The sequence below is a fragment of the Dermacentor silvarum genome, chromosome 4 (genome assembly GCF_013339745.2).
Source record: "Dermacentor silvarum isolate Dsil-2018 chromosome 4, BIME_Dsil_1.4, whole genome shotgun sequence".
Lineage (NCBI taxonomy): Eukaryota > Metazoa > Arthropoda > Arachnida > Ixodida > Ixodidae > Dermacentor > Dermacentor silvarum.
Window position 1 is genome coordinate 72801612 of NC_051157.2, and position 27333 is coordinate 72828944.

Genomic DNA, 27333 nt, shown 5'->3' on the forward strand with positions numbered 1-27333 from the left:
TCGTTTGTGGCCGTGAAAAAAAACTTTTTTACATTAAAATCACGGATGAAAAGCTTCATTATATTAAGGCTATAAATACATGGTGCTCTATAGACATGAAGTTATGAACAGTAAACAATCAGTTAAATCAGGGACTTGGTTCTATTTAAATTCGTTCCATCAACGTTTTAACTATAATTAAGAAGTTAAGCACCAATATGTATCATAAGGTGGGTTTTTGATATTGTTGTTGCTGTCGTTTGCTTGACAAAAGCAATGAACCTCTTATGCACCTGAATGTCAAGGTGGCGTAGAAGGGGCTAATAAAAAAAATATTAAGAACAGCATGAGAAGGCAGCCGATACAATGCTGCACCCTATATGAGGAAACACATCAATTAGCACTGTGTAGTACTGCCTTCGTCGCATGTCCCTGTCACTGTAGCTGGTATGGCATCATGGCAAATCAACAAATCCAATAAACAATAAAATATATTAGAAGCAGAACTGTTTCATGGTGTTCCATGCAGAATTTACAGAAACATTCCAGCACGGCAGTTTCTTGAGCTGACCCCTAAAATCCACTTAGCTATTACCAAGTAACGTGATTTCTTCCTTATTCACTGTGTTCTATTAAATCACTCCCTTCCCAGCATTCTTCTTTCTTTTTTTTTTTTAAACGCTATTCCATTTTCGCATAGAATCGAAACTTCTGTGCATGAAAGAGTTACTCGAGCTGGTAAAAATAGTCGTCGAGAACTCACATCCAGCTGCTCCTGATGTGTGATGTTTGTGGGCATGCCTGGTACCCCAGCCTGCTTGTGAGCTCGAGGTGCCATGCCCATGGGGACGACAAATACGTGCTGGTCGGTGCCAGAGGCTGTGGTGGCTGCCGACCCATCGGCTGCATTTTCCAGCACCTGCGCCTGCTGCACCTGCTGCAATGTGGGCCGCTGGGCTGTGCGCGTTGACGGGCTACGGCCAAGGGCGCGACTCGCCGCACTTTTGCCCGAGGGTGGGGTGCCTCCGGCATTGGCACGTGCTCCGCCAGACCCACCACCGCCTCCGCTTTTGCCCGAAGGGGGCGTGCCACTTACAGCAGCAGTGCCCCGGCCACCTCCGGCTCCAGCACTGCTGCCACATCTGCCCGCAGGAGGTGACAGGGGACCCTTGGAGAAAAGGACAATGCACACACTATCAGCTACGTAATCAAGCTAACGCAAATAGACTGCTGCAACGCTTGGCACAGCTGTTTAGATGAGCTGTCTCGAGAGCGATGGACAAAAAACAGCCTGTCTGACTATCAAGCACTCTTACTAGCAAATCACAGACCCAGTAAAACTCATTGCGCTGTTGTGCAATATCGTGGCAGATGCTCATGTGGCTGCAGTAGATGGTTCTGCCCGCAGTGAGGCATGTTTCTATTTTGTGAAGGGTGGAGACATGCGAGAGATACGCAATGTTTTCCTGACCCTTATGCGCATGTGTGAGTTGTGAGAGAAAAATCTGGGGACTGTGCCTAGGTGTTACGAAGAACATGCTTTGCTCTTTTTGTCCCTAGCAGAGCTGCACCACACGACTGTGGGTAAATAATCCGGAATAAGATTTGTATTTCCTCTAGTCGTTCATGGCATAGCAGTCACAGTACTGCACTCGAGAATAGGACGTCTGTAGTTCAAATCGTGCATTTGAAATTTTTTTTTACTCTGCATTATTATTTTATTTTCCCTTTTGACTTTTCCAGTAGTTGTTTACCTATGCCTTGCTACCAGGCCTGACTTTAAGAGTTTCTGCCAAGGGGAGCGAAGCACGAGGTTGGGGGTGGCTTAGGTAGATGCCGTTTTAGTGGCCGCAGACCAATGAATAATGACACGTTGTTACTGCAAGTTCGTTGTGTAGTTATTGTTTACCTACGCTTTAACAACAAGCCTGACATGGAGGATTTCCTGCTAAGGGGAGCGAAGTGACCCAGCATGAAGCGCGGGGCTTTAGCTGCTGTAGACGTATGAATAATGACACAATGTATAACTGCGAATTTGATGTACTGTATGCTTCGCCATTACATACTCTGTATCGGCTGCAGTAATCCCGTTTGGATGGAAGTTAAACGTTGGTTCCCCTATAGTGCGCATTGCCATCGGCTATGGATGAATGGAGCAAAGCGTGTCCTCCTTCGTAGTACCTAGGCAGAGTCCCCATATTTTTCTCTCGCGACTCACACATGCGCACAAGCGCCGGGCAAAGACGGCGCAGCTCTCGCATGTCTGTGCCCTTGACAAAATGAAAACATGCACAGCGACAGCATCCGGCAATATATATCCATAAATCCATAAATGTGTCATATAGAGATGCAAGTTGGAAAAGAAGAATGCACTAGAGCTTCTAGGTACACTTGTTCACAAAATGCATGTTTTTTACATCACAAGTCGGTTTACATTTGAACAAAGTCTCAATCATCTAACCGCATCACAGGGGCAAGATGTCTTCATTGCAGAATATGCTCTTGCAAGAGTAATGACAGTTATCCTTTATGCAAATGTAGTTTAAAAAGCATAGAAATTTTCTTAAATATAACTACCTGCGATGTTCAATGACACAAATGCCAAATATAACCAAACAATGACAAAAACACAACATGTGAAATATGAGGACGGCTGTCAAGAGGCCTAAAGATCGAGGCAGTATAGGTGCCTAATGGATATATGGATTAAAATATGACCATGCATGAGGAGAGGTGTGTTATGTGCATAAAAGGGACAAGATATGTTAACCCTGTCCGTGCCAACTTTTGTTTGAGAAACCCACCAAATTTTCTGAACTACCATTTTCTACCATACAAACATTTTACTGTGAATTATTTTTTCATGTTCACAAGTTGCAGACAGAAAAGGCCACAGAAACAGTCCGTATGAGGTGAAATATTTCTTGGAGCAGAAGTTGGGTGTGCTTTTGTTGTCCTCCATGCTATGTGCTATTGCTGGCACGGTGTGGAAAGAAAATCAGTGGCGCCGGTAGCAAAGAGTTTTTGTTGGGCCGCGTTCACACGAGAGAGGTCGCCAGAAGCTCTAAATCTTCCTCCTAATAATTGGTATAGAACACGATCCGAACGCGACTTCCTAAAGCTTTTCAGGTCTAATTGTTTACTTGAGGTGAAGAAAGGTCCAAAAAACCCATGATTCCAGCATTGAAAAACGTAGTGATTATCGCTACCGCTGCTTCCTCCACACTGCCATTTTTAAATCCCAGGAAGACAGGCTTTCGCTTTGTTTCTGCCAACTGAGCCCTCAAAAAGTTAGTCGTCTCTAAAACTGGTGCCACTTAATAGCGTAACATTCACGTCAAAAAGGTGAAACGATGACCGCTCGTCTATGGCACTCAGTAGGTGAAACGAAATCCCTGGACGAGTGAAACTTCTCATGCGTATAGTTAGGAGGAAGTGCCCGGACGAGTATGGCTCGTCCTTGGCAGAGAAAGGGGTAAAGTAAAAATTCCTTCATTTTTTGTACAGTTGAACTTGGGTGCAATGAACACAGATAAACAAAATTATCAGCCATAAGAAAGTAAATCTAAAATTCGGTTGGCCATGCTTTATTCATGGAGTACATATTCTACTGCTATAATAAAGCTGAAAATGAAAGACCCGAAAAGTATTGGTAACAAATAAGGAAATATTTGTCCACTCAGTAGCTTAACATATGCCTTCTGATAGAAAACATGTCAATTACACAGCAAGATCGACTTCAAACAGCACAATCTGAACGCGCACACATTTCCTCCAACAGCTGGTTTTGTTGGCCTGCAGTCAATAAGATAGCGCCCCAATCTTGTGTAATCCCCCAGATAGCACAGTTGCATATTAACGACAGTAAAATTGCAACTGCAATTTATCATGGTTCGCATGCCATGTATTGGCACAGCAAGTTGCCCACTGGCCATCATAATCAACAAGAGACTGCCTGTTGGCCTGTGGGAGGCATCACGCTTGCGTTTCTTTCACGCAGGCCCAGTCACAACTTTTTTTTCCCTCACCGGTATTAGTGTGTATGCTTATAATATCAGATGTAACAAAAGTATTTTCTTTGAATGCGACTTCATTATAACAAGGTCTGACTGTACATGCTTTCACGGAACTCTGCAGCCTTGTCAGATCTCTTGAGCATAAACCAGGAGGCCTGCCCTATTCTCACAAAACTATTGCAGCTAGAACCTCAAATGGACAATGGGGAAAATACGGAACAAATCTTTTTTGACTAATAAAAAGAAACAAATAACAGAAGCTATAAAAAAATACTAGATAATACAACCTGCATAATATGTATAATTCATAACAGTGTCTAACCTGCTTGCTCTTCTCAGCAAACATGACAGTTGCAAGGCTGAGCAATTTTTTCAGCATTGTTGTGCACTCAAGGCTGATCTTCGACTTCCTGTCAACCTTTTGCTCCACAGGACAAAAATCATAATGAAGAATTATCTTGCTTGGGCACCCCATCTGAAAGAGAAAAAGATATTGAGCTCGGTATATGCTTTCAGTAAACTGCACACACTGAATAACTTCTAAATGCCGGAAAGGTTGTAAAATATTTAAGGGCCAGAGAGATTCTAACAGAATTGCTGGATTATAGCGTCTCCAAACAATAATTCGGACATGCTTGATTACTTGGACAGCTTCATGGCATCACCACAGGGCCCATAGACTTCACGTATATAAGGACGACCAAAACTTTGGACACTTTACAGTTCGGTTTCCACCTGCACGACCGCGTGCTAATTCGGCCACCAAGTCGAGCAGAAAGAACTATATTTTCGTTTTAATATGTCACTAGCATGGTTGCCCTCACATCTCCAAAACCAAAACTAGCAAAGCCTAGTTTTGGTTTCACACTAGCAAAAAGACGCCAGCAGTCACCGACTGCACCCAAACAATCAGACAAGCTAAGCCGTGCCAGTGAGTTGTAAAGGCTGCACATAAGTTGCATTTGCGTTTTGTGGCACGACTTACGTGCACCCAGCATCTGTTCCCATACATGTCAAACTGCGACAAGGTCCTGGGTGACTTCAATGATTCGTACTATGAATTTTTTGTCACTTAGAATGATCAAGCAGCTTCAAAAGGCACCAGCTCACGCTCATTTTCTGCACAGACAACGGTCAAAATGAAGTGAGGGAAGTGCCAGACAATGACTACTATTGCAAAGAAACCTGTGATCATTCGGCCATAACAGTGCGGTCATAAGGAGTGACCAGGTCGCAGAAAAGCGTGCGTGCGCACAGCAACACGCTGACAAGCTTTTCTGTATGCTTGTGGAATAAAGTCATTTACGTTCTTGCGAATTACAATATTTCAGGCTTCTGATTCTTCAAACATTTTAATATATTTTGGTTCTGGTTTCTTGGAGGTGGCCCATACGCAAGAAAAAGCAAACAAATGCATTTCTGCTTTCAAAAAACAGATGTGCTTGCCTGCAGGCCAGCCAGCAACTAACATGAAAACCTACAATGTTTGTATGCATGCTCACTGGATGAAATAGCTTAAAGCTCACACGTAGGCACTAAGCACCAAACTGAATTTGCCTAACGCAGCATAAACTGACAGTGCTCTGGAATCAAGGTCCAGAGCGTAACATCTGCATTTCGAGACAATGCGTGACGGCCATCAGGCTGCACGGTGGATGAACACAAAAGCACTCACGGCACCGACCATGAAATTTCAAATTAAATAGTATTTCAGTGGAGCACAACATAGAGCAAGATTCCGTAAATTAATTTTTCACTGTGCGGGCAATCGCAAAAAGTTACAACACTGATTTTGTCATTGATATTTGTTTTTTCAAACTTCCTGATAAATTGAACTTTTTTACAAGACCGCCCTAATCCAAAAAGCAGTTGGTGACTGTATGTTCATTTTTGAAACTGCTGTCAACACTAATGAAAACAAGAAAGAACATGACACAGGCATGTGAACAGCAATACGGGCCCATCTAATCAGATTGGACATGGGCTGCAAATCTCTAATACATTCTCGAATCTAAGTTAGCCCCATGGACTGCTCTGGAGCTCACAATAGTGCCTGCATAAAAAGCAGATGAGCTTGAGCAATTTTACTCCATTGATTAAATGACTTCCAACTGTGCTTACTACGACTGCCGTCACCTCAGTGTTGCATTGCATCCCGGCCACAGGGTCATCCAATACATAACTCTTTCCTGTCTATCTTTACTGTGCACTGCCACCACTGTGTGGCGATACGGTGCAGCAGCTTTTGACTCTGAACACTACTAAAGCTTCTGGCTCGTGTTACCACCAGCCCAGTGCAAACAAATTAACTCGGAGCCATAGACACCCACCATGAGATAGAGTTCACCAATGGTCATTAGTCCAGCCTCCTGGGCCGTCCATCCTTTGGTGCTGCGCTCACGGGCATGCTCTTCCTCTTCCTTCCTCTTGGCCTCTTCCTCCTGTTCCTGCTGGCTTCTCTTCTCCTCCTGCTCTTCTGCCTCTTGCTTCTTCTTCTTTCTCCTGGCCTTCTCTTCTTCGTCCTCCTCTTCCTCACCGCCCTGACGAGCCTCCTCAGCAGCCTTGCCTAGCAGCTGGCCCAGCGTCAGGCCCCCCGCCACTGCACTGCCGTCCGCCAGGATATTCTGGACGCACTCGATGGCCGCTGGCATTGGGGTTGGAGTCACCGGTGGTGAAGAGGTGAGGCATGAATTCGGAGTAGCTGAACACTGAGTCTCTGAAACAGTGCTCGCTGTCGTTGCTGGTGGATCAGGCTCCAACATGCTGCGCAGCAGGGTCAATGACTTTGCGGCCTCGTCCTCAGGATTCTCCTCCACCTGTCCCGCAGGTGGTGGTGGGGAGGACGGAACACTGCTGCCTTGTGACGCCGTCTCACTGCCGCCGCTACTGTCTGTGATGACAATGAGGTTAGGTTTATTGACACGTTTTTGAAGTTGTACAAGCTCTACCACATACTTCACAGACATAAAAGGGTGACAAGATATTTTAATTTGATATAAATGTTGTCTAACAATGCTAAACTGAACATCATCGACATTATCGTGACATCATTACCCAGAGCAAAATTTACTGATGCGTAGCAATAAGGCTGTAGGTACAGTGGTGTAGTACATTAAATAACCATTGCACAGATTTCTTCAGACTGTGCTCGCTTCTAGCAGCTGCCACTATCACAGGAACGAGAGAGCGTTCCTGTGACAGTGTATTGCGACATCATGATGCATCCACCACTTCGCTACCAAAACTGAAACTGGTTAGTAGAAATAAGTATCATAGAAAGTTACAGTGGAACCTCGTTGATACGATTCGGCGTAATACGTTTTTCGGAATGATACGTTTTTTTTTTTCGTTTCCCGGCCAATGCCCCATAGGAGCAATGTATTTTCACGCAGTTGATACGATCACGTTTTCACATGAAATTGGATGATACGACTGCAAACTGGTATTTCTGAAACTCGTAGCTTTATATTCAAGTGTACTAGATTAAATTACACTCCAACGACCCACAAACAACGTGTTAAGGGCCGGTAACACTAGCGGAAAAATGAGCGCTGCGTGCCGGCGGCGGCAAAGCGTTTGTCATAAAAGCTGCTGTGAAGCAAGTTTTATGTGCCGTGGGAGGGATCAGTCCTGGAACGATTTAAATTGCCGAACGCCCTGGCGGCAAACAAGCTGCTATTTTCACGCTCGTAGTATCGTCTGCTCGCGTCAGCTGTCGCTCGCGTTTGTTTTGGTTGGCTTTTCAGGCGAGGTCTTCATGCAGTCACGTGGCTGAATGAAACGCCTGCCCTCCTCCGCCAGTCGTATCGCTCGTTGTGTGACCCTGCTCTACGGTGTTCCTTTGTTTCGAAATTCTTGGCCTCATAGTGCCGTGACCTCCGTAGCTATGTCAAGGAACTTATCTTTGAAAAGAACTTGTTTACGGACTTCGAAACAAAAAAGAAGTTCAGCGAAAACTGACGAGCTGTTTTAGTTGCTCAATAAAGGTGTGTTGGCTTCGTTTCGTGTGGTGTAGTGATGCTGCTCCGCATAACACGCGTATGCGAAACAGTGTCACTTGACGCCACAGGAAGCTTTGCTAGCGAGTTTGTCACCAAGTAAGCCTGTTTTCGTACGTTTTGGGGCTTGCTTTGGATGATACGATTTTTGGATGATACATTTTATTATCTGGTTCCTGCAAAGATCATATCAACGAGGTTCAACTGAATTTAGGGTGCTCTAGCACTTGCCAGTATTTTTCTAAGGTTTAGATTTATTAGTCATAGAACAAACACACAGGGTAAGCATTAATGCAGTGAAAATGGGATGCACACACTGTCATGAAAATTAAGATATGAAACAAAAATTCATGGACATGATCTTCATCCCAACTTTTGAGTGTTTTGTGTTTCCCCAAAGTCAGCATGTTTAAAATCAAGTGTAAGCTTAGCATTTTTAAGCCTCTGTGTGCATGGACATTGCTCTAAATGACAGCTCGTCACTGAAATAAGCTAGCTCACACACAACCGTGGGTAGGCACGGCTGGGACAGCATAGCGCAGTGGCCACTTTATACATTATAGTAGCATCATGAAGTTGAATATATGTATTTTAAGAAAACCTATGCAATATGCAATGACGGATACCACCACTACCATTAACTTATGAGATAGCCGTGCCCGCTGAAATGTCCAACTCAAAATGGGGCTCTCGCAGAGTCACCACATAAGCTGTCATCTGAATCCACATACTGTTTTGCTGAGCAGGCTCAATAGATGCAACAGCATCTGTTGTCGAATCTTGCGCTGCATTTCCGGTTGCTGTAGAAGAAGTTGTGGTGGTTGTGGAGGTCTGGGACGCTGCCGCCTTAATGGCTCGTGATTGCTTAGTTGGCCTTGTGGGGCGTGACTTGAGCCCGTCCGCCATGGTGGCAGCCTTCTTGCGGTGGCATTGAAAGGACACATCCAAGCTTGAGGCCATGGCCGAGATGCTGACGGGTGAGATGGGGGTGCTGGGCCAGACTCGCAGCTCCTGTGCCACCTCGGGCTCCATCGAGGCCAGGGCCTTGCAGTCTGTGCCTGCCAGGCTGGCCACCACCTGTTCCTTCTGGGGCAGGAAGCAAGAATACAAAACCTGCATGAGTGGAGCTTAACAAGAGTACAGCTGCATACTTTTAAAGTTGTAGAAACTCTACCACATGCTTTTCGCACATACAAGAATCATACCGTCGAATCACGATCATTAAACTCAGAGGGGCCCGGAAATTTGTTCAAATTAAACGGAGTTCGAATTAAAGGAAACTCATTGAACAGAGCACTTCCATGCGGCACTGCTTTAGGCAGCGCATATGCACTGAGCTAACACAAATGTCAAGTTCCAAAAGTACAGCGTCATTGCAATGCAGCACGTGCTGCCACGAAGCCACACTTCTAGGCAAAATTCGCACATAACTCACACGCAGACATTACCATTACATTTTCTGAATTCGTGGTACGGTTCATATGCGCCAAATTATGGTACTTTCAACGGGAGACAGGAGCAGCAGCCGGCACACTCCCGCACTGCCTGGTCAGAACTTCCGCCGCGTGAGTTGGTGCTCTGCAGAGGGCATGGTCAGTGGGGTGGTTTGTTCGAATTAACCACCACAAACGCTTACACGTTCAAATTATTGGGCACTTTTGCAAACTGAAATACACATAAAAAAGACGGGACCACAGCGTCAGTTTGAGAAAACTGGAAGTTTGAATTAAGCGGGTTCAAATCAATGAGATTTCACTGTGCTTATCAAGTATGACTCAACAAGTAACTTAGCGCAATAAAAAACACAGACACAAGAAAGGGAGACAAAGACAAGCGCATATCAAGTATGAAAACTGGGAAACATTAATAAAAAAGTTGTAGTTCAGCCCGAAAGACGAAGCTCTGATAGCGATACAGTAGAACCCCGCTGTTACGTTCCCGGGTGCTGCCTTTTCCCGGCTGTTACGTCGTTTTCGGCCGTTCCCGGCACAGCTCCCATAGAACCCAATGCATTGGTAACCCAGCTGTTACGTCGCACATTGGTAACCCAGCTGTTACGTCGCAACTGTGGAACCGTTCCCGCATCATACGTTGCGAACTACCACACCGCGCCGGCCCGAGCGGCCATTTTGACTTTTCATGTTGCTTGGCTTGGTTGCTTGACGATGGCATTGGCCGCCCAAAGTGCCGGGGGCGACACTTATTACGTATTTTCGGTTTCCACCAGCAAAAGTATGGCCTTTGAGATCCGCATTTGCTATCTAAAGATGGTGTCTATGACGCGTTGCGGCCCTAAAATTGGTTTTGGCTCATAGATGTTCCGTATAAAGTCCAAGGGCGATAACGTTGCCGCCGCGCGTCGTATGCTTTCTTTCGCGCGCGAGACGCGGTCGTCGGCTCCCCTCGCACGCTTTCAATCGCACATGCAGCATACGGCGCCGCACGCTTTCACTCCCACATACAGCATACGTCGCCGTGCGCCGTATGCTGCATGTGCGAGTGAAAGCGTGCGAGGGGAGCCAACGGCCGCATCTCGCGCGCAAAAGAAAGAAAAGCAGGGAGGAAGCGCGCCTCCTTCCGTTGCGCTCAAGGCACCGGCGAGGGAGCGAGGAATAGCGGGCAGCGTTGTGCTCTGGCATCATACTGCGCGGCGGCGCATGGTCGCGCGGGCCGTATCTTGAAAGCGATCTGCGAACTACTTTTTGTCACACGTAAGAATTAAAATAATATTGTGTGCAGTTCAACACTACTCCCATTTCTCAATTTTTCCTGTTCCCCAGCTCTTGCGTTTCCCGGCTCTTACGTTTTTTTTTACGGTCCCGTGAAAAAAGGTAACAGCGGGGTTCTACTGTAGTAAAGTATTACACAACTGCACGAACTAAGGCTTGTAGTTTTATGGGGCGTATAAATTGCAGTAAACATACGCTTACTAATTAAATTAGCAAGCCTGGTGCTACACGCGCGGGCAAACATGAACAGATCTCACTCTCTAACCGCGAACACATGCTGTCACAATGCTTGCATGATAAAGAGCGCACACAGAGGGAAGCAAACAGTTCTGCTGCTTCTCCGTTCAATGCGTCTTCTAAACTATAAATTACGCGACCTCCAACTCTAGGCACACGTGAGGACAGCGCATATAGAGTAACTAGCCATCTCGGCTTGGTGAACCTTTCCCCTGCCAGAGATTACCTCCAAGATAGGGCATGGGTGGTACATGGCCGGGCTTGAGGAAGAGACACGCTAGTGGAACAACAAGCTTTTGAATGTCCAGCAAATACCTTATTTACTCACACGATGAACACACCCCCCACTTTTCCAATCAAGAAGTGTGTTTTTTATTTTCCTCGCATAATGAACGCACCCTGAACTTGCTGCAGTGAAGTAGGAGAGACACGGTACGATTCGACACCTGTATGGCGTCTGGCAGGTACGACTTTATCGGACGCCAAATCGAACCGTGTGTCTCCTACTTCCATTGCGATAGGAATTATATGGACACTCCCGGCGCATTTTTGCCGTCGGCGCCGACGATCGCACCTCAATCTCCCGCGTTCGTGAGAGGAAAGCGGGGAGGAGATGCGCTGTATTCTGTCGCGCGCACGGCACCGAGGGAAGGGGAGGGAGGGGGGGTGGCGCAGCAACTGCACATTGTGCGGCTGCGCGCACCTCATCTTGAAAGCGATCTGTGTTGAGGGCTCAGTCTAGGTGCGACGGATGACTATACCTTTGTGCGTGCTCCGTTCTCGCCGCTCAGTTTGCATTGAAGCGATACACAGCACGAAGGTCACTTCGCTTTCTGTTGCTGCCGCGCCGCTTCCACACACCAACGTTTTAAGAGGGAGTGTCCACGGTCATCGAGTGTGATGTGTTCATGTTTGCCTGTGCGCGCTGACACCATGCTTGTTAATAATTTACATAGTTAGCGAATGTTCTCAAGTTTATACGGCTGATAAAACTATTATCCTTACTTTGTGTAGCTGTCTATGCATTTGCTATTGCAATCGATGGTTTGCCTTTCAGGTGAAACCGCGACTTTTTTAGAGGTGGCCGCGGAAAAAAAAAGCACTCAAAATTTTACCCCGCACAATGAATGCAACCCCCAACTTCGCACATATTTTTTGTGAAAAAAAAAAGGGCACTCATTATGCGAGTACATACGGTATTCAGAGTAAAAAAAATTATATCCCGGTACAGCTGTTAGCACCACAAACAGTGCACCTGCACAACCAGCCAGCTGCTTTTGAAGGATAACTTTACTGCATTATGCAATAACAACTATCTCTGCCATGGCACATTGTGCATAATCTCAATTTGCTAGGGCAACCCATTCCTACAGTGAAGCAGCCAGCTTGATGATTAAATTTGGCCAGCAAGTGGTCTGTTCAAAATTTTTCTTCCCCAAGTACTGCAAGAAGTGAAGCCATATTATTACCTGTCGTAGGCGGAGTGGTTTCCACCGCGCCTGCAAGTGCTCGAGCACATTGGAGAGCCGGCGCTGTAGGCTGGTCTTTGTGCGTACCCGGGGATTCTGAGCCAGAGACTGCACCTGCACCCAAGCGGCATTGGTGCGAGGCCGGAATTCCACCCACACATCAGGTGGAAGCTTGGGTGGCTCATCCTTTGTATCTGCAAAACACACAAGATTTGGGACCTGTATCACCTATGTCACGTATAGACACACAAATCTGAGCCCATAATAGAGTCTAAACAACAGCTCGGCTCCGCTCAAACAACAGCCCATCACTCCAGAGCTGTGATGGTGAGTACGAGAGTTATTAGACAGTTTTAGTTTAGCGTGCTTACCGTGTTAACGGGCTTACCGGAATAGCGGGATTGGAATGCGCATGCGCAGAACGCTATACGACTCATACCGTTTAACGTACGCTCGCTATTTCTCAGATTTAACGTTACCATTTTTGCGTGGTTTACGTAGTTCACGTAAAACATGGCGGCGGTCCCGGTCGTCCACTTCGAACTGAATTTGGCATTGTTTTTGTAGAATTGACTTCGTTCGTAGCAAATGACTGTGTAAACGGTTTTCGCTTAGTCTCAGGCCGCTTCGACAACAGAGTATGATGGATAACCTTGTGGCATTTTCGAGATCGCTTCTTGTTTCGAACGCACCTAAGCCTAACGAAAGAAGTTTTCTCCGAGATGCGAGCACCACCTATCGGTAAAGTCGGGAGATAGGCATGAAGACGGCATATGGTCTCTGAGATGGGAAGATTTCGGAGGCTATGCTAGACAGCTTGTATTGCTTGTCTGTTTCGCTGCAGATCGGCGTACATGGGAAGTAAAAATACAACGCGCTCCTGGCAGCCATTGCGATGCCTATCGCACCTTCTAGACGCACACACAGATAGGATTACTTAGGTGCCCTATGTATGCGAAATTCAAAGCGTAATGAAATAGCGTCCTGCACGTAAACTACGCTAACGCGCTATACTAAAACTCTCTTTCTGCAGAGTTTGTTTGCGGAACGGTAACACTATTTCTCTTAACCCCACTATTACGCTAACGTTAAAATAAAACTGTCTATTTTCACTGCCCAGGGCATTGGAACTTGAGGCATACCACGCAAACTCTCTTGAACAGCATGCAGTCAGCTTGATGATCTCAGGCAATGTAGCTCATATACTTTTGACAAAGAGTGTGCACAGATTTGCGTGAATGCAACTGTGAATGTGCACAGTGCACATGGCAGCAGCCGCAAGCGGAACGTAACCTTTCCTCCACTGCCAAGATGCCAAGTTGCCTTCTTGTTTGGCAGCCAAGCTAACCCTTGCACCATTTGTGTCTCTGCAACAAGAGTTTATCCATAATGCAAAATCACTGCAGTAGTCTGCAACAGCAGAATATGTAACTGTAGGCGGTGTGGACTGTAAGCGACACTGAGCTATAACACTCTGCTGTCCCAAAGCAACACCTGCGTTACAAGAGATATTGTAGTGGAAGGCTTCAGATTAAATTCGATGACCCACGGTCCTTTCGTGTGCAGCTATGTATAATGTTAAGATTCTAAAATAAAGCCAAATATGCACTGTATAAAAACTCTTCTATCAAGGACAGAAATATACTTAAAAGTGATATGTTAAGGAAATGTCAAAGCTAAACAAACCTCAGACACTTCGATAATTGACATATACTGCAACAAGTGAGCCTCCAAGCACTACGAGAAGGAAATGATTTGTTTAATTTGGTCCCATTTGTTCATCTGGTGCAAAGTATCACAATTAGAAGAAGATATACATCAGACTTCTCAGTAGTCCACTGTGTTGCCTTTTTCTTTAACAAAACATGTTTCACGAACATGAGTATTGGTGCCTTTTGCCATAATGAGTGTCTCAACCCATAATACAGAAAGGGTTACTCGTTACACGGATGACTTCATAATGATAGGTCAGTGAAATGTTATCTAACAGGTTTTGATGCTTTGAATTTTTTTATTTCACCTATGTGAAAGTAAAAAATTCTGGGGTTTTACATGCCAAAACCACGATCTGATTATGAGGCACACTGTAGTGGGGGACTATGAAATAATTTAGACCAACTGGGGTTTTTTAACGTGCACCTAAATCTAAGTACACGGGTGTTTTTGCATTTCAAGGGTGCTGATAAAAGTTTAAAAGCTCCTTCAAGGTTTTGTTTTCTCACAGCTACTGCACAGCAACAAGTAATGTGCAAATAAGAAAGAAAGAGATAAAGGAACGAAATGAAAAGCAGTTAGATTTAAAGCCTGAGTGAATGCAAACTGAAAAGACTGGCTGCTCCAAGTCAAGACACACCACAGTAAAACTGCCAGTGCTAAGAAAAAGTTGTGCCTCACCAACATTGTTGATTTTCTTGAGAGCTCGGCATACTGGAGTCTTGATGCGAATCCGTTTGCCCCGAATTTTCACCATAGTTGAACTGCGTGGTAAAATTAAGCGGGTTGGTGCTCTGGGATGCCCTTATGACTCTTCAATGCAAAACAGTAATGTGTCCAAAATAGAAAGCCGGCATACACTCAAATGTAAGATGAATCCACAAAGAAAATCCGCACAAGTTCTCGAGACAAAAAGAGTCACAAATGAAAAAAAAAACCTGTGCCAGTAACATGCTTATCAGCTGCTGCTCCATCTGCTCCTTCATCTGAAGCGAACATTCCCACCTTCTGTGGATCTGCCCAAGAACAAGGACTACTCGTAAGAGATTTTTAAGAGCTGCCAAGCAACAAACAGATCAAAGAGACAGTTATAGGCATTGACTCATAGACGACTTAACTGAGGTACTACTGCAATGTCTACATGAGAAAGGCCTCCGTGCTCTTTATACACATGTACTGTGGCAAGCTGCTCAAAAAACTACCCATGGCAGCCAGTGGCTATATTGCTGCCATGTGGCAGGAAGCAGAACCCCTCCAATCATTAATACCATTACAGTAAAGACCACTTATAACGTAACCGCTTATAGTGCAGGACCGGATATAATACGGTCTTTTCAGACTCCCGTTAATTTTCCCATAGCACTCTATGTATACGCGTATTGCTTATAGTGCAGTTGCGGGACACGAAATAGCGGTTACAGTGCGGCTGCCTGGAAGTTCGGCAGTCAACCTAGACAGCAAACGCTCCCCTCAAGCCACAAATAAAGTATTTACTCAAATCTAACGCGCACTTTTTTCCCGATAAAACAGGTCCAAAAATTGCGTGTGCGTTAGAATTGAGTACGACCCTAAATCTGCGTTACCATATAGCCGTCGGCATTTCAATTTGGCCGCCTCGCATGTGTGTCGAGCCTAGCTGCCGTAGCTTCCTCCATGTGCTGCAGTACACGTGCTTAGGCAATAGTCTACCGTCTTGTCTTCACGTTCTCTGTGTCTGCTCTATCAGCATAAAGTACCGAGTTCATCATGATGCCGCATTTAAAAGAAAAGTGATAATGTGTGCGGAGACGGACGGAAATCGGGCCGCATCACGGGCGTTCGAAGAATCCGAAACTTGCGTTTGGGACTGGCGCAAACAGAAGGAGAGAATTTTTGCCAGCAAAGCAATGCGGAATGGTTTCAGTGGACCGAAGCAGGACGTAATCTGCGACGATCCACTTCGGCGATACCATCGCCTTGGCTCTATCTTGAAAACAATCTGCGACGGGGAAAGTCCGCCGCGCGCCGTGTTTTCGCCGCTGGTCGCGTTGAAGCGAGAGGCATGATAGAACGAAGGTCAATTCGCTCGCCGCGCTTCGTCACTCGAGCGTTTTGACTGTTCGTTTCCGCAGTCAACGAGCGAGATGGGTTCACGTTTGCTCGTGCGCGTGTGACACCGTGCTTGTTAATTTATTTAGTAAGCGAATACGGAACCTAGAGCATGGTGACAGCGACGGCAGAAATGCACCTGGAGTGTCCATTATCGCAATAAAATAGTTGTTTTGGTTATAGTGCGGTACCGCTTATAGTGCGGATATTTGCGACTCCGGCGACTTACGTTATAAGCGGTCTACACTGTATATACACCGCCAAAACCTTCCCTGCCGTTTGGTGCAGTAGCACAGTCGACAGTAGAGCTACACCCTGCTTTGGTCAGGCAAGACGGTGGTTCCAATTTTTATTACTCTCTTACCCCCCCTTACTTAAGATTTTTTTTTTCTCCCCCATACAGTCAACAAGCGATTATTTGGACACTGATAATTTGGACATGCTTGATTATTCGGACAGCCGTGTGGCATTGCCATTAGCCCCATAGACTTATGTACATATAAGGATGACCAATATTTCGGACACGCTAGAGCGCGTCGTGCAATGCATAATTTGGAAACAGACTGCATGACCATGTGCTAATACAGCATAAAAGCGATATTTTTGCTTTGAGACGGCACCGGTGCTCCGCAAAACAGAAACTAGTCAATCTAGTAGTCGCCAATGAGAATTCGGTGCATGCATTGACTGTACTTTCATCTATCTGTAGCGATGGCATGACAATGGTCGAGATACAGGCAGCGATCTTGTAGCAACACCTCCCGTTCAATCCTATCGGGGCTTTTACTTGAACCCAACAGAAGCGGATTGCGTTGGCTTGTCAGGCTGGAATCTGCCCGTAGAGTTTGTGTAAATGCTAGCCAGTCAGGTTGAACGAGTGATAAGTTGGGCTGAGGCCGCCCGACTGCATGGGTTGACCCAGCCCGACCCGCTTACAGCGTGCATGTGAACGCAGACGGGTCGAGCCAGCCAGCACTAACACTTGTGCAGAACCATTGCGACCTCATGATTTATGTGCCAACAAACACCACGCAGTGCGACCTAAGCCTAATTGTAACAATAAGATCCATTAAATAGAGTGGTTGCAGATGGCTGTGGGAACCGAAAGTGCAGTTTGGACACAATGATGTCTCGGCTCGACGCAGCATGCCGTCATTGTTCAGACACAAGTAAACGTGGTCACATTGGGCTCGGTCAGCCCGATTTACCACTAGACCCACTCATGTCAGGTTCATGTAAACGTAGCCTATGCCAATCTCATCATGAACTGTTTATGTGTTCATGGCCGACTGATCCCGTTGATAATACGTGCAGAGCAGTCACTCTGACCGCTGACGAAGCACGAAAAGCGAGAAAAGGGATAGCATAAAAGCAGTGATAGAAAATCACGGTCACGGGAATGCCTAGGCCAAGGGCAAGCATATGTGCACACAGCAACACACGTTGACAAACTTGGGCCGTATTCATGAACAATCACTTTTGAAAGATACTTTCATTTTCATAATATTTTGCGTGACTAGTATCAGATTCGTTGACGGACAGCAGCGCTTGCGCAAAGTGATAAGACAGCATGTTTGGCACTATGCCAAGAATGACGTAACTCGTAAACACCAACGTGTCTTGTGCTCGCCGAGTGAAAGACAGGGTGCTAAGCAATGTGTCAAGAATGCCGTCACTCGTAGACGCCGACGCATTTAGCGCTATAGACACACAAAATTGAAGGTATCTTCGAAAGTGATGATCCGAGAAGACGGCACACCTTTTTTGGCGACTTGTGAAATAAAGTCACTTATGTTTGGGCGAATCCGGTATTTCAAACTCCCGATTATTTGGACAGCTTGACGGTCCCCATCAAGTCGAAATTATCAGTTGGCGACAGCATTTTCACCAGCAACTGCGACCCTGTTCCACTTATACCCCAACCAGAAGGGCACTTTATTGTTCCACTGTGCTGGTAAGTGTCAAATGTTAAAAGTTGACCCTGAATCTATTAACAGCCTTTTTTTCACACTCAGAAGTTTTCAAACACGTAGTGTGTTTGTTTAGGCAGAATCAAGCGACTTTTTTTTCTTTTGTTCAATAAAAGGACTTTATAACAGGTTATCTCCTTCCTCCAAAGAAGCAGTGCTAACTTTTACTTACCCAGTCAAAACTAATTCAGTGAGAAGCTGTCCACTTTTCTGATTAATACCTGCATAGAGGTGAAAGTACAAAGATACTCAATAAAGGAAGAAGAAAAAAGTAAGAGACATACTGCAAAAAGAAAATAAACAAAAACAATCAAATCCACACATGCTCATATGCAGATTTGCAAAATGAGTACACACTGCAAAATGAACAAAATGTTGCCAGTAACCAAAACTGATGCTTTCAGACCTGGTAATTAACACATTAGCAGCTCATAAAATATATATTTTTGTATAAGGTGCCTCAGTTTCATTTGGTGCGCCTGATACTCAAATCTATGCATTCAAAACATTTTACTGACAGCTCAAGTATGAAAAATCTAATAAAGCACAAAACATTGTCAAATCCTTAATGAAAAAAAAAAAAAAACAGAAACATTTCATTAACGGTCATGGTTTAACACTAGCCGACAGAATTAGATGTTTTAGCGAGAAAAAGTAAAGGTTGCAAAGTCAACATTTTGCTTAGACACTATACATACATGCGCTGTATTTTTTTCGCAGTTCAGCATAGTTGATGAGCCCATAGAGTTCCTGTGTCTGCTTCTTCACATCTAGTAAAACAAGAAGTAAAAAAAGAAAATACAATTTAAAGAAGAATATGATTTCTATGCAGCAAAAAGTACAAACATTCTGTGACAAGTTCTGTTTCCATACTTCAATTTCTTTCCTTGCAACATTCAAAACACACAAGTTTTCATCAAATTTTCATAGGTCAGTTAGTTTCCATGAAGAAAATCAACTTCACAAGATGTCTAGTTGAATTTCTACCACACCCAAAACACATTTATGTTCAAGCTACGTGATGGTCTTCGATGTTGATTTACCAGACTGGTGACATTTCATTATGACAACAATGTCTGCTTACAATATTTGTGCATGACTTGAGGGGACGCTCGACTCTCTTGTGTTCCCCGACTTATTCCCTACACGACTCTCGCGTCTGACATTTGGCTTCCTCGCACGACATGCAACGGTGAGAAGTAGGGGTTGGCAGTTACCAGCTCTAATGAGAGATGGTGCAAGTGTTGCGATGCGATCACCTCCTGACAACACTAAGGTACAAGAGGAACTTGCTTTCTCCTTTACAGCTGCGAGATCGGCATCACGCACAGACTGACACGGCTGAACATTATTCGTTCGGTATCCTTGCGTGCCGAGTCAAACTTCCTCAATTTCTCAGCTTGTCTCCATCAGCACATTCCACTAGTTGTATATCAGCTAGCTGGGCTGTTGTATAAAAGGTGCCATAAATGCCCCTTTCTGTACGGTTGCTACTGTGTGCTGTGTCCTTTATTACCAAGAGTATTTTGAGACCCAACAGACTACGAAAATACTGCAACCAGAGACACTGCATGGTGCTTAAACAGTGAGATGCAATCATGCCCTAAATCGATGTACCATATAGACTCCTGTAAGGGCCGCACCCCCAACTTGGCAGTCCGACATTTGGAGAAAAAATTCCTACGGAGAAGCAATCACTTTAGGTGCCCCAATGGCATGCGCGTTCATCGGTGAATTTTCGTGTGCTGCATACTTCCGCATGTTGCTATTAGATGGTGAGAGCTGCACGTTGACCTCTAATGCAGTGGTACATCCGGGGATCTGGGGTGTGCACAAGTCGCCGGCTGCACCAGCACCATTTTGACCAAAAGGTTTGGTCCCGTGTAAGGGCCACATTTCGTCAAAATTGCAAAAAAAATAAAAAATAAAAAAAATGTGGCCCTTAAACGAGTCCATACGGTACATGGCAATGTAACACACAGTCAAATGCTAATATAAATATACAAAGCTTTGTAGGTCAGTACTTATAGACACAAGCAGAGAAAAAAGAGGAATCAAATTATACAACATGACTGCCTCACTCACACTCTCCCTACTTATGTCACATATTCACAGGCATGCAAACACACATTGATATGTCATGAGCAGCCTATGAGCAAAGTACCTTCACGGCCTTCTCCAATGTCCATGACCTTCGCTATTTTGTGCCATGTCCTGTAGTAGAAGTGCCGTACTTGATCCTTGTTCTTGATGCAGTGTGCGGGCACACCTTTCTTCTTGCTCCGCTGAGCGATATATGACTGAATACTCTCAAAATCTTTCCCAAACTGTAAGAAAAAGAGAAAAGAAAAAGGATCTATTTCAGAATCAAGGACAGGTGAACACAGATCCTCCGCTTCGTTGGTCCACGGACAGAATTGCATCACGTAGGTTTGACAAGAAGTTGCATGAATACTTAAAGGGGACACTAAAGAGAAACACTAAAACAGTTTAGACTAATAAAAGTATTCGTTCAAACTATTTTCACAAATTTCGCAGTAAAAGGCTGATTATCAGAAGAGAAAATAACACTCAAATTTCATTTTTTTTTTAATTTTGTGCCAAAATGGTACATCACTGAATTGTCAGGAATGTCAAAGTATACTTTTTCTGTGTTTGGGCTGTTGTGGCTCTGTAGAAGTTTTTGAAACTAAGTTCAGCCTTTGGCTTCTTTAGAATATAACGCAATCAATATTTACCGAAGAAAAATTAGTTCGGCTTGAGCACGCGCCTTCAGCAACCATGACTTCCCAACAAGCTGATGCAGGAACATGAAGGTGGCATTGCCACCAATCTTTCGGTTTGGTGTCTTTTATGGCTCACTAAGTCTCCTCTCACAGTAGAGTACCTTTGTAGAAGAGTAATCAACTAATGCGGCTCAAATAATTTTTTTTCTTTAGTGTCTGAACTACACACCTATGCAAGAACTTAGGGAAGCTCTAAAACAAATGACAAGCCCTTCAATACGAGCATCATTACACCACCTTGCAAACAGTTCAGTCACAATTAAAAGACAGACGTGTACACGTGCCTCACAAACAGCTTCAAAGAAGGCATTCTTGTCCTCGATGCTCCACAGCTCCCACGGGCGGCGTGTCTTGCCAGCATCAGCCCCACCTTGCTTTGATACTGAAAGATAGTGAAGAGAATGTTCTCTCAGAATTCTGTCAAATGTAACCAATCCCCAACTATAAGTGCCTTCACCATCATGTCTCAAGACAGAAGAGCAGAGAAAAAAAATTCTGTTCCATTTGCAAGACTGCATCCATCTTCAGTCTTCAGTCAATTCAGTGTTAATGTCTTCTTTAAAAAGTGCGGTATCAAACAGCAAACAAGCACAATTGAATAGAACAACAATTTTATAACAACGCATCGAGAGCAGCAAAACCAGTAGTTTGGCCAACGGCACAAAGAATTCTTCCAATAAAGCGGCCATTCAAATTTTTTAAACATTGAAATTAAATCTGTTCATCTGTTAGATGATATGAACTTCTGAGCCTATATTAACTATTCCTGTAACCATACTAGGGGGCTTACAGTTAGTACTCTGAAACGACCACCTGCTCATTCTTTCAACATCCTGAAATCCCCAACACTTTTTACGTATATTGCTATGCACTTCTAAGTACCAGAGCCAGATGTTTGTTTGACATCGTGCATGAAAGTACCTCTGGCAAAATCAAAAGTGGAGAAATCTCACTGGTGATTAATATCCCCAGAATGACTTAAGTAGTGTCACATATTGCTAAATTCTGTCTCCTCCTCTCCTGTGCATTACACCGATAGCTGCAATGACATGACGGCGAGCACCATGTTCAGTGTCCACAAGTCCTTTGTACTTTTTGAGCCGTGGGTAGGTCAGCCAAATGCAGCAGTTGCAAAGTGCACAATGACCTTCTACTGAAAGCAGAATGTATTAAGCATTTGACAGGTTAATAGGGAGGAGAAAGCTTATCTTGTGTCAAATACGAAAAAGCATAGAGCAAAGGCAAGAATTTTTGCGGAGGAACGAGCTCATGATAGAGAGGAGGGGATGACGCTCGCAACAGGAGCTTCCCTATAGCAGCTCTGGATGGCACTGCACCCGCACGGAAGTTTTAAATGGTCAGCAGGTCGTGATAAGCATGAGACATTTAAAATGCTGGTGGAAAAAAAGCAGGGAAGAGATCGATAGAGCCGGGGTTGTTACAGGCATATAGAGATAGAGGTTTAAATGAAGAGAGAAAAGATCAAGGATAGATGGGCAAAATGCTGTATTGCAATAGATGTAGTACAACCTGATTAGCTCAAGTAAGTTAGGTGATTTGTTGCTGCCCCATTTCGGAAAGGATGCCGATAGAAATCACTGTCATCATCGGAGGGAAAACGCAGACAAAGGATGTACGCACTACTTTAGTTATTCACGGGACTTCATAGGGCGATGGTGCCATCGGGTGGCTGATTAACAATACCACTGTGCAGATGCTACAGCCTTCAGGATCATGCAGCGTGACAACACCGTCAATTTTGAGGTTATGTTGATACAACAGCATGATGCAACGATGGGTGGAGCACAGCGGGCGTCATTCTTCATGGGCACTAAAGGAAACGGAAAGCCACAAGGGTGTGGAAGCAGCAGCTTTTAATTGCCAATAACTCTGGGAGTATATAAGGCAATTTCAAAAACATTTTGTTGGAAAAGATGTTCAAAAATATTTCAGGCATATTCCACAACTTTCATAGAAGGCGCTGTTGAACCCCATTAGGAAAGAATGCGAGTGAGTGATCAGAATAGAGTGTGGTAATGTGAAAAAGAAATTTACCCAGCCAGCCATAACCTTAATTTTGCATGTCCAGAATGGCTTGGGACTGTTTGTTTAATAAAGAGAATATTTTTTTTTGTTTGGTGTTTTCAAAAATTATTAGTATGTACCGAATCTGCTCAGGAATCTCCTCAACCTTGACAACCAAGGGCACGAAAAAAATAAGACAGGAGAACTATAATTACAGTAAATAGGTTGCTGAGAACAGTTACTATCATTGTGCTGCCTATTTCACAAGGGATCAAGCTTGAATTGGTCTTTCCCACACCGGTCTTCCTGTCACAAGGCAAGGTTCTACCTAGTACTTCTGTTCAACTTCACCACATCAGCAACCCTCCCCCCAGGGAGTTTAAAAAAAAACTATTCCCACCTGTTAACTACATTAGATGTATTCTGCATCTATACTACTTTGCACTAATAACTTATTGACTTTGCGATAGTAATAGTTTGTTCATCAACTTTTTCTAGCTGGTCATCATAATATAATAACATAATTTTGAGTTCCTAAATTGGAATGAGATACTTAAGCGCCAGCAAGCCAGAGTTTGATGTCATGTGCAACTGCTTAGCAAAAACATGGCATGTCACCATCTCTAATTTTTAATAAAATGCTTTGCACAGCAAAAGGTTTCCAAGATGGTTGCACATTCCAAGAAACTTGTGCTGATACAATATTTCAGGTGCATAAATTGCAGTCATCATATCTGCGATACCAGTTCTTTTATAGACTGCCATAAGGTGCAGACACCTTCCAAGTAAAAGGACGCACAGCAAGAAAACATGCAGATATAAGGGCACCGTTCTGCACTAGATGTGTTTAACTGTTTTGTAACAAACCCACAAATTTCACCGTATGGTTATAAATGATGTGAAACTAATACTGCATGTTGTAATCTCACGATTTGTGAAATTCAACAGGATTTCTTTCGGCAAAAGAGTTCATGCAATAAGTTAAGCCAACCTCTAGAGCAGGAGTCAGGCCTGCACATCAAACGTGGCCTTGTATGTGACCTGAGTGGCAATCCTCCCAAGCTTTCAACCACCCTGTTAATATTTGTTGAATAAAGCTTAGGCATTTCCTACTGCCCCCTAAGAGCACCACGCTGTGGGACACGAGACTGTTGGCTGTCTGTGTAAGCTGGTGCTCCAAACCAGTTTCAATACCGCTGCCCTAGAGTTCATGCAGCATCCTGCCATTGCCATAATGGGGTTGTGAGTCAAGCATTGCTTAATCATTCATTATGTCTTCATGCATTCTTTGTGTATCCTCTATACTGTCCTGTGTTGCCAATTTACTGCTTTTGCATTTAGTTCTAAAATATGAGTGTCAGATGGTGCACTTTCGATCACCAGTAAGAAATTCAATCTCGATCGCAATTGGGCCCTTTGCACAATATGCAGGAGGGACCCAATCGCAGTCAAGAATTCTGTTCCGGATTGGTCTTGATCATGACCGAAAGTGACCATGAGACACCGGTATAATAGTTACTACACAACACTACAGGCATCAAGTTGTCAATAGTTACCTGCACTAAAAATAAGGAAACAGAACAGTTTTTCCAATAACCTGCCTGTAGCCCCTTGTCAAGAGGTTGCTTTTACAAGAGCACTGGAACTAACCCCCCCTCCCTTAGAGATATTAACAAATAAACCAGCAGTGCAGCAGAAAATAAATGGCTGAAGCACAATCATAAAAGGTGCATGCAGATCACAGCGCTATGATCAGTTCTACATCCCCTGATCAAAGATGGCTCCCTATAATTGTCCCCTGGTTCTTTCCTTAACCCCACCAAAGCCCTAAACACCATTCCACATCAAATACAATTAAAACAGCACGTTTACATTTATCTGTGGTCATGGAGATATGTTTATTGGTACAAGGAAAACAATGAAATGTTATTGAGAAAACATTATTCAGTACTGTAATTACTTAATTTGTAATTCATTTGCTGTACTATCATGACCGTCAACATCCTCCAGCAAATCAAAAACCCTAGTACGGGCTGTAGTTTAGGTCATTAGCTCATAAATTTGAATTTTTAGGCATCAAATTCAGCCTAGCAGAAATGATACGTTGGGCTTTGTGGGGTTAAACCTCGACATGCGGAGCAGCATGCCGGAAGCATAATTAGGCTAACTTTGCCGACTCTTACTAAACATTTTATTTATCTTAACTTGCTTCATGACGGCCACATATGCAACGGAAGAAATTCCTTGTGACATTAAATGGGGATGAAATGTGTATAGTGCTACTCGAAGGATGTGCCATACATAATGTTGAAGAGTAGTAACATGAGGTCCATGGTCTTCAACTATTGGCATCAACAACTTACCCGTGTGCATGCTCTTCGTATGATCTTTCTTTTTTTTTTTTTTTTTTCTTTTAGAGAGAGGGCAGTAAAGGGGAAACCCAATGCGGTGTCTTGTTAAAGTGTAATGACATTTCGTACACAACGAAATAATCATGGACACTCTAAGCAACAAAGAGAAGAATTGGTGGCCAACAAGACATAGCTCTCTCCACTGTTATGTCGCGGACACACACACACTTTTGCGCTCTGCTACAAGCGCGCGTGAGTGCACTGTCAGCAAAACGAAACGTCGTTGCGGAGTAGTCAGGCACTGCACGCATGTTTACTTACCAAAGCAATGCTATCGGATACACAGACGACAACAGGAAGACTGACACGCCCGATCAGCGAAGCTATCAATCATACGTGAAAGACAACGACAGTAGCACCCGTATCGCCGGCACAGCATCACAGACTCTTTGCCGCCACAGAAAACACTGTGCGACACCACCGGGCGCCGCAAGACGAAAGGCACTACCGAAATTGGGCACTGCGGGAAAAGGCACTGACCAGCGGATTTCTTGTTTGCAGCCGCATTGGTGGCGGGCGGGTTGGACGAACTGGGCGGCGGGCTGGCGTCCTTGCGCGGTCGCTTCGTAACGCGCAAACTTGAACGCTGCACAGGCACTGCACTTTTGACTTCTTGCTTCTCGGACACACCATCGTCACCAGCCGCTGCACTGTTTAATCCGCTGGGCGAGCCGAGACGTGGAGCGTTTTGGGAACGAGTGCGAGCGAGCTGCTGAACAGCAGCAGGCTGGACCTCGGCGCGGTTGGGAACCGATGCATCTCCAGCTTCCTTCCCAGTCTCCGTTGATCTGCGAAGACGCACAAACGCAAGACAAGTAAATTCCACGCGATAGATGCGACCCAGGGAGAGCACAGCGGCAATTAAGAAGCTGCAATCTAAATTATAAAGTGCAGAAAAATACTGTCGGAAGTAAGATGGCTACCAACACGAAAAGGTTTTTAAACTTTGGTACCCTCCGGGATGGAGGACACTCTCCGCATTTATTTCGACAGCGATCGGGCGCGCTTTGGTTTGAACCTGGCACGCTCCTGCGCGGTTGGCATGAGCGAGACAGTGCGTGACATTTCCGTGCGCGAATCTGCACAACGGCGACGGAGAAAAAACACTGGAAAAATAAGCGCAGAAAAATATGGCGACGACACGAAAAGATCGAAGTAGGCTTAACGAGGAGATCGACGCTTACGACTCTTCGGGGCGCTTTTCTTCCTGTGCAGAGCATGATCCAGGCTTTTTGCGCTTTACCATCGGACCGGTAACGTGTTCTATAACTCCAACATCTCGGGACCAGAGGTATCCAACCGCCGATCCTGTACAGCGCGCACAAAATGTCAAAGGCGTGTTTGGCTTGCAGTCGCTTGTTGCTACACGTATGGGGGTTTCTGGGAGCCGAGCAAGTCAAGTTTCTGATATACGGCCTGCTGTAGTGACATCACTTCGCCTGTTTTGTGGTCGAAAAACGTTTCTTACTTGCATGAAAAAGTCTGCGGAAAGCTGGCAGGCGCTGCAGTGATTTTATTGGGAGAAAGTTTTCGAGGCTGCGCCTAAAGTTTGACGCGGGGAACAAATAGCAGGCTCGTCCCTATTCGTCCCGCCTGAAACCTTGATTGCATGCCGAATTGCGGTTAGTAATTTGCTTTGAACTTCCGCTATTTAAATATCTAAGCCGACTAAAAAAATAAGCAAGGAGTACTCTGTTCTTAGTGACTATTTCTGTCGAATGCGGCGTGAATTACAACGCGAAAAAGGAATTTTGATATTAACTTGATCACTCGCGTTTTCTATGTGAAAGGAATTCTGTGAATAAAAAAATCTGCACACTCACCGCACAAGCTCACTTTGGCTGAATAGTTTGTATAGTGCATATAGGTGCTGAAACAACTTTCTTGGCAGTATTTATTTTGTTGCGGTCTC

General features: G+C 44.7%; 1 protein-coding gene across 1 annotated transcript in view; it reads right to left on the reverse strand.

Annotated features, from left to right (window-relative positions):
* Positions 1-26779, reverse strand: part of LOC119450213 (protein cramped-like) — a 52634-nt gene extending 25855 nt beyond the window's left edge. The window contains exons 1-12 of the mRNA XM_037713599.2: positions 26606-26779; positions 25902-26209; positions 21270-21367; positions 20364-20526; positions 18898-18969; positions 18372-18420; positions 14823-14905; positions 12429-12622; positions 8725-9079; positions 6326-6885; positions 4318-4470; positions 743-1147 (exon numbers count right to left, since the gene is read on the reverse strand). Coding sequence (XP_037569527.1) covers positions 743-1147; positions 4318-4470; positions 6326-6885; positions 8725-9079; positions 12429-12622; positions 14823-14905; positions 18372-18420; positions 18898-18969; positions 20364-20526; positions 21270-21367; positions 25902-26209; positions 26606-26667 — 2502 coding nt within the window. The 5' untranslated portion in view covers positions 26668-26779. The remainder of the gene's footprint in view (positions 1-742; positions 1148-4317; positions 4471-6325; positions 6886-8724; positions 9080-12428; positions 12623-14822; positions 14906-18371; positions 18421-18897; positions 18970-20363; positions 20527-21269; positions 21368-25901; positions 26210-26605) is intronic.
* Between the last annotated feature and the right edge of the window lie 554 nt (positions 26780-27333).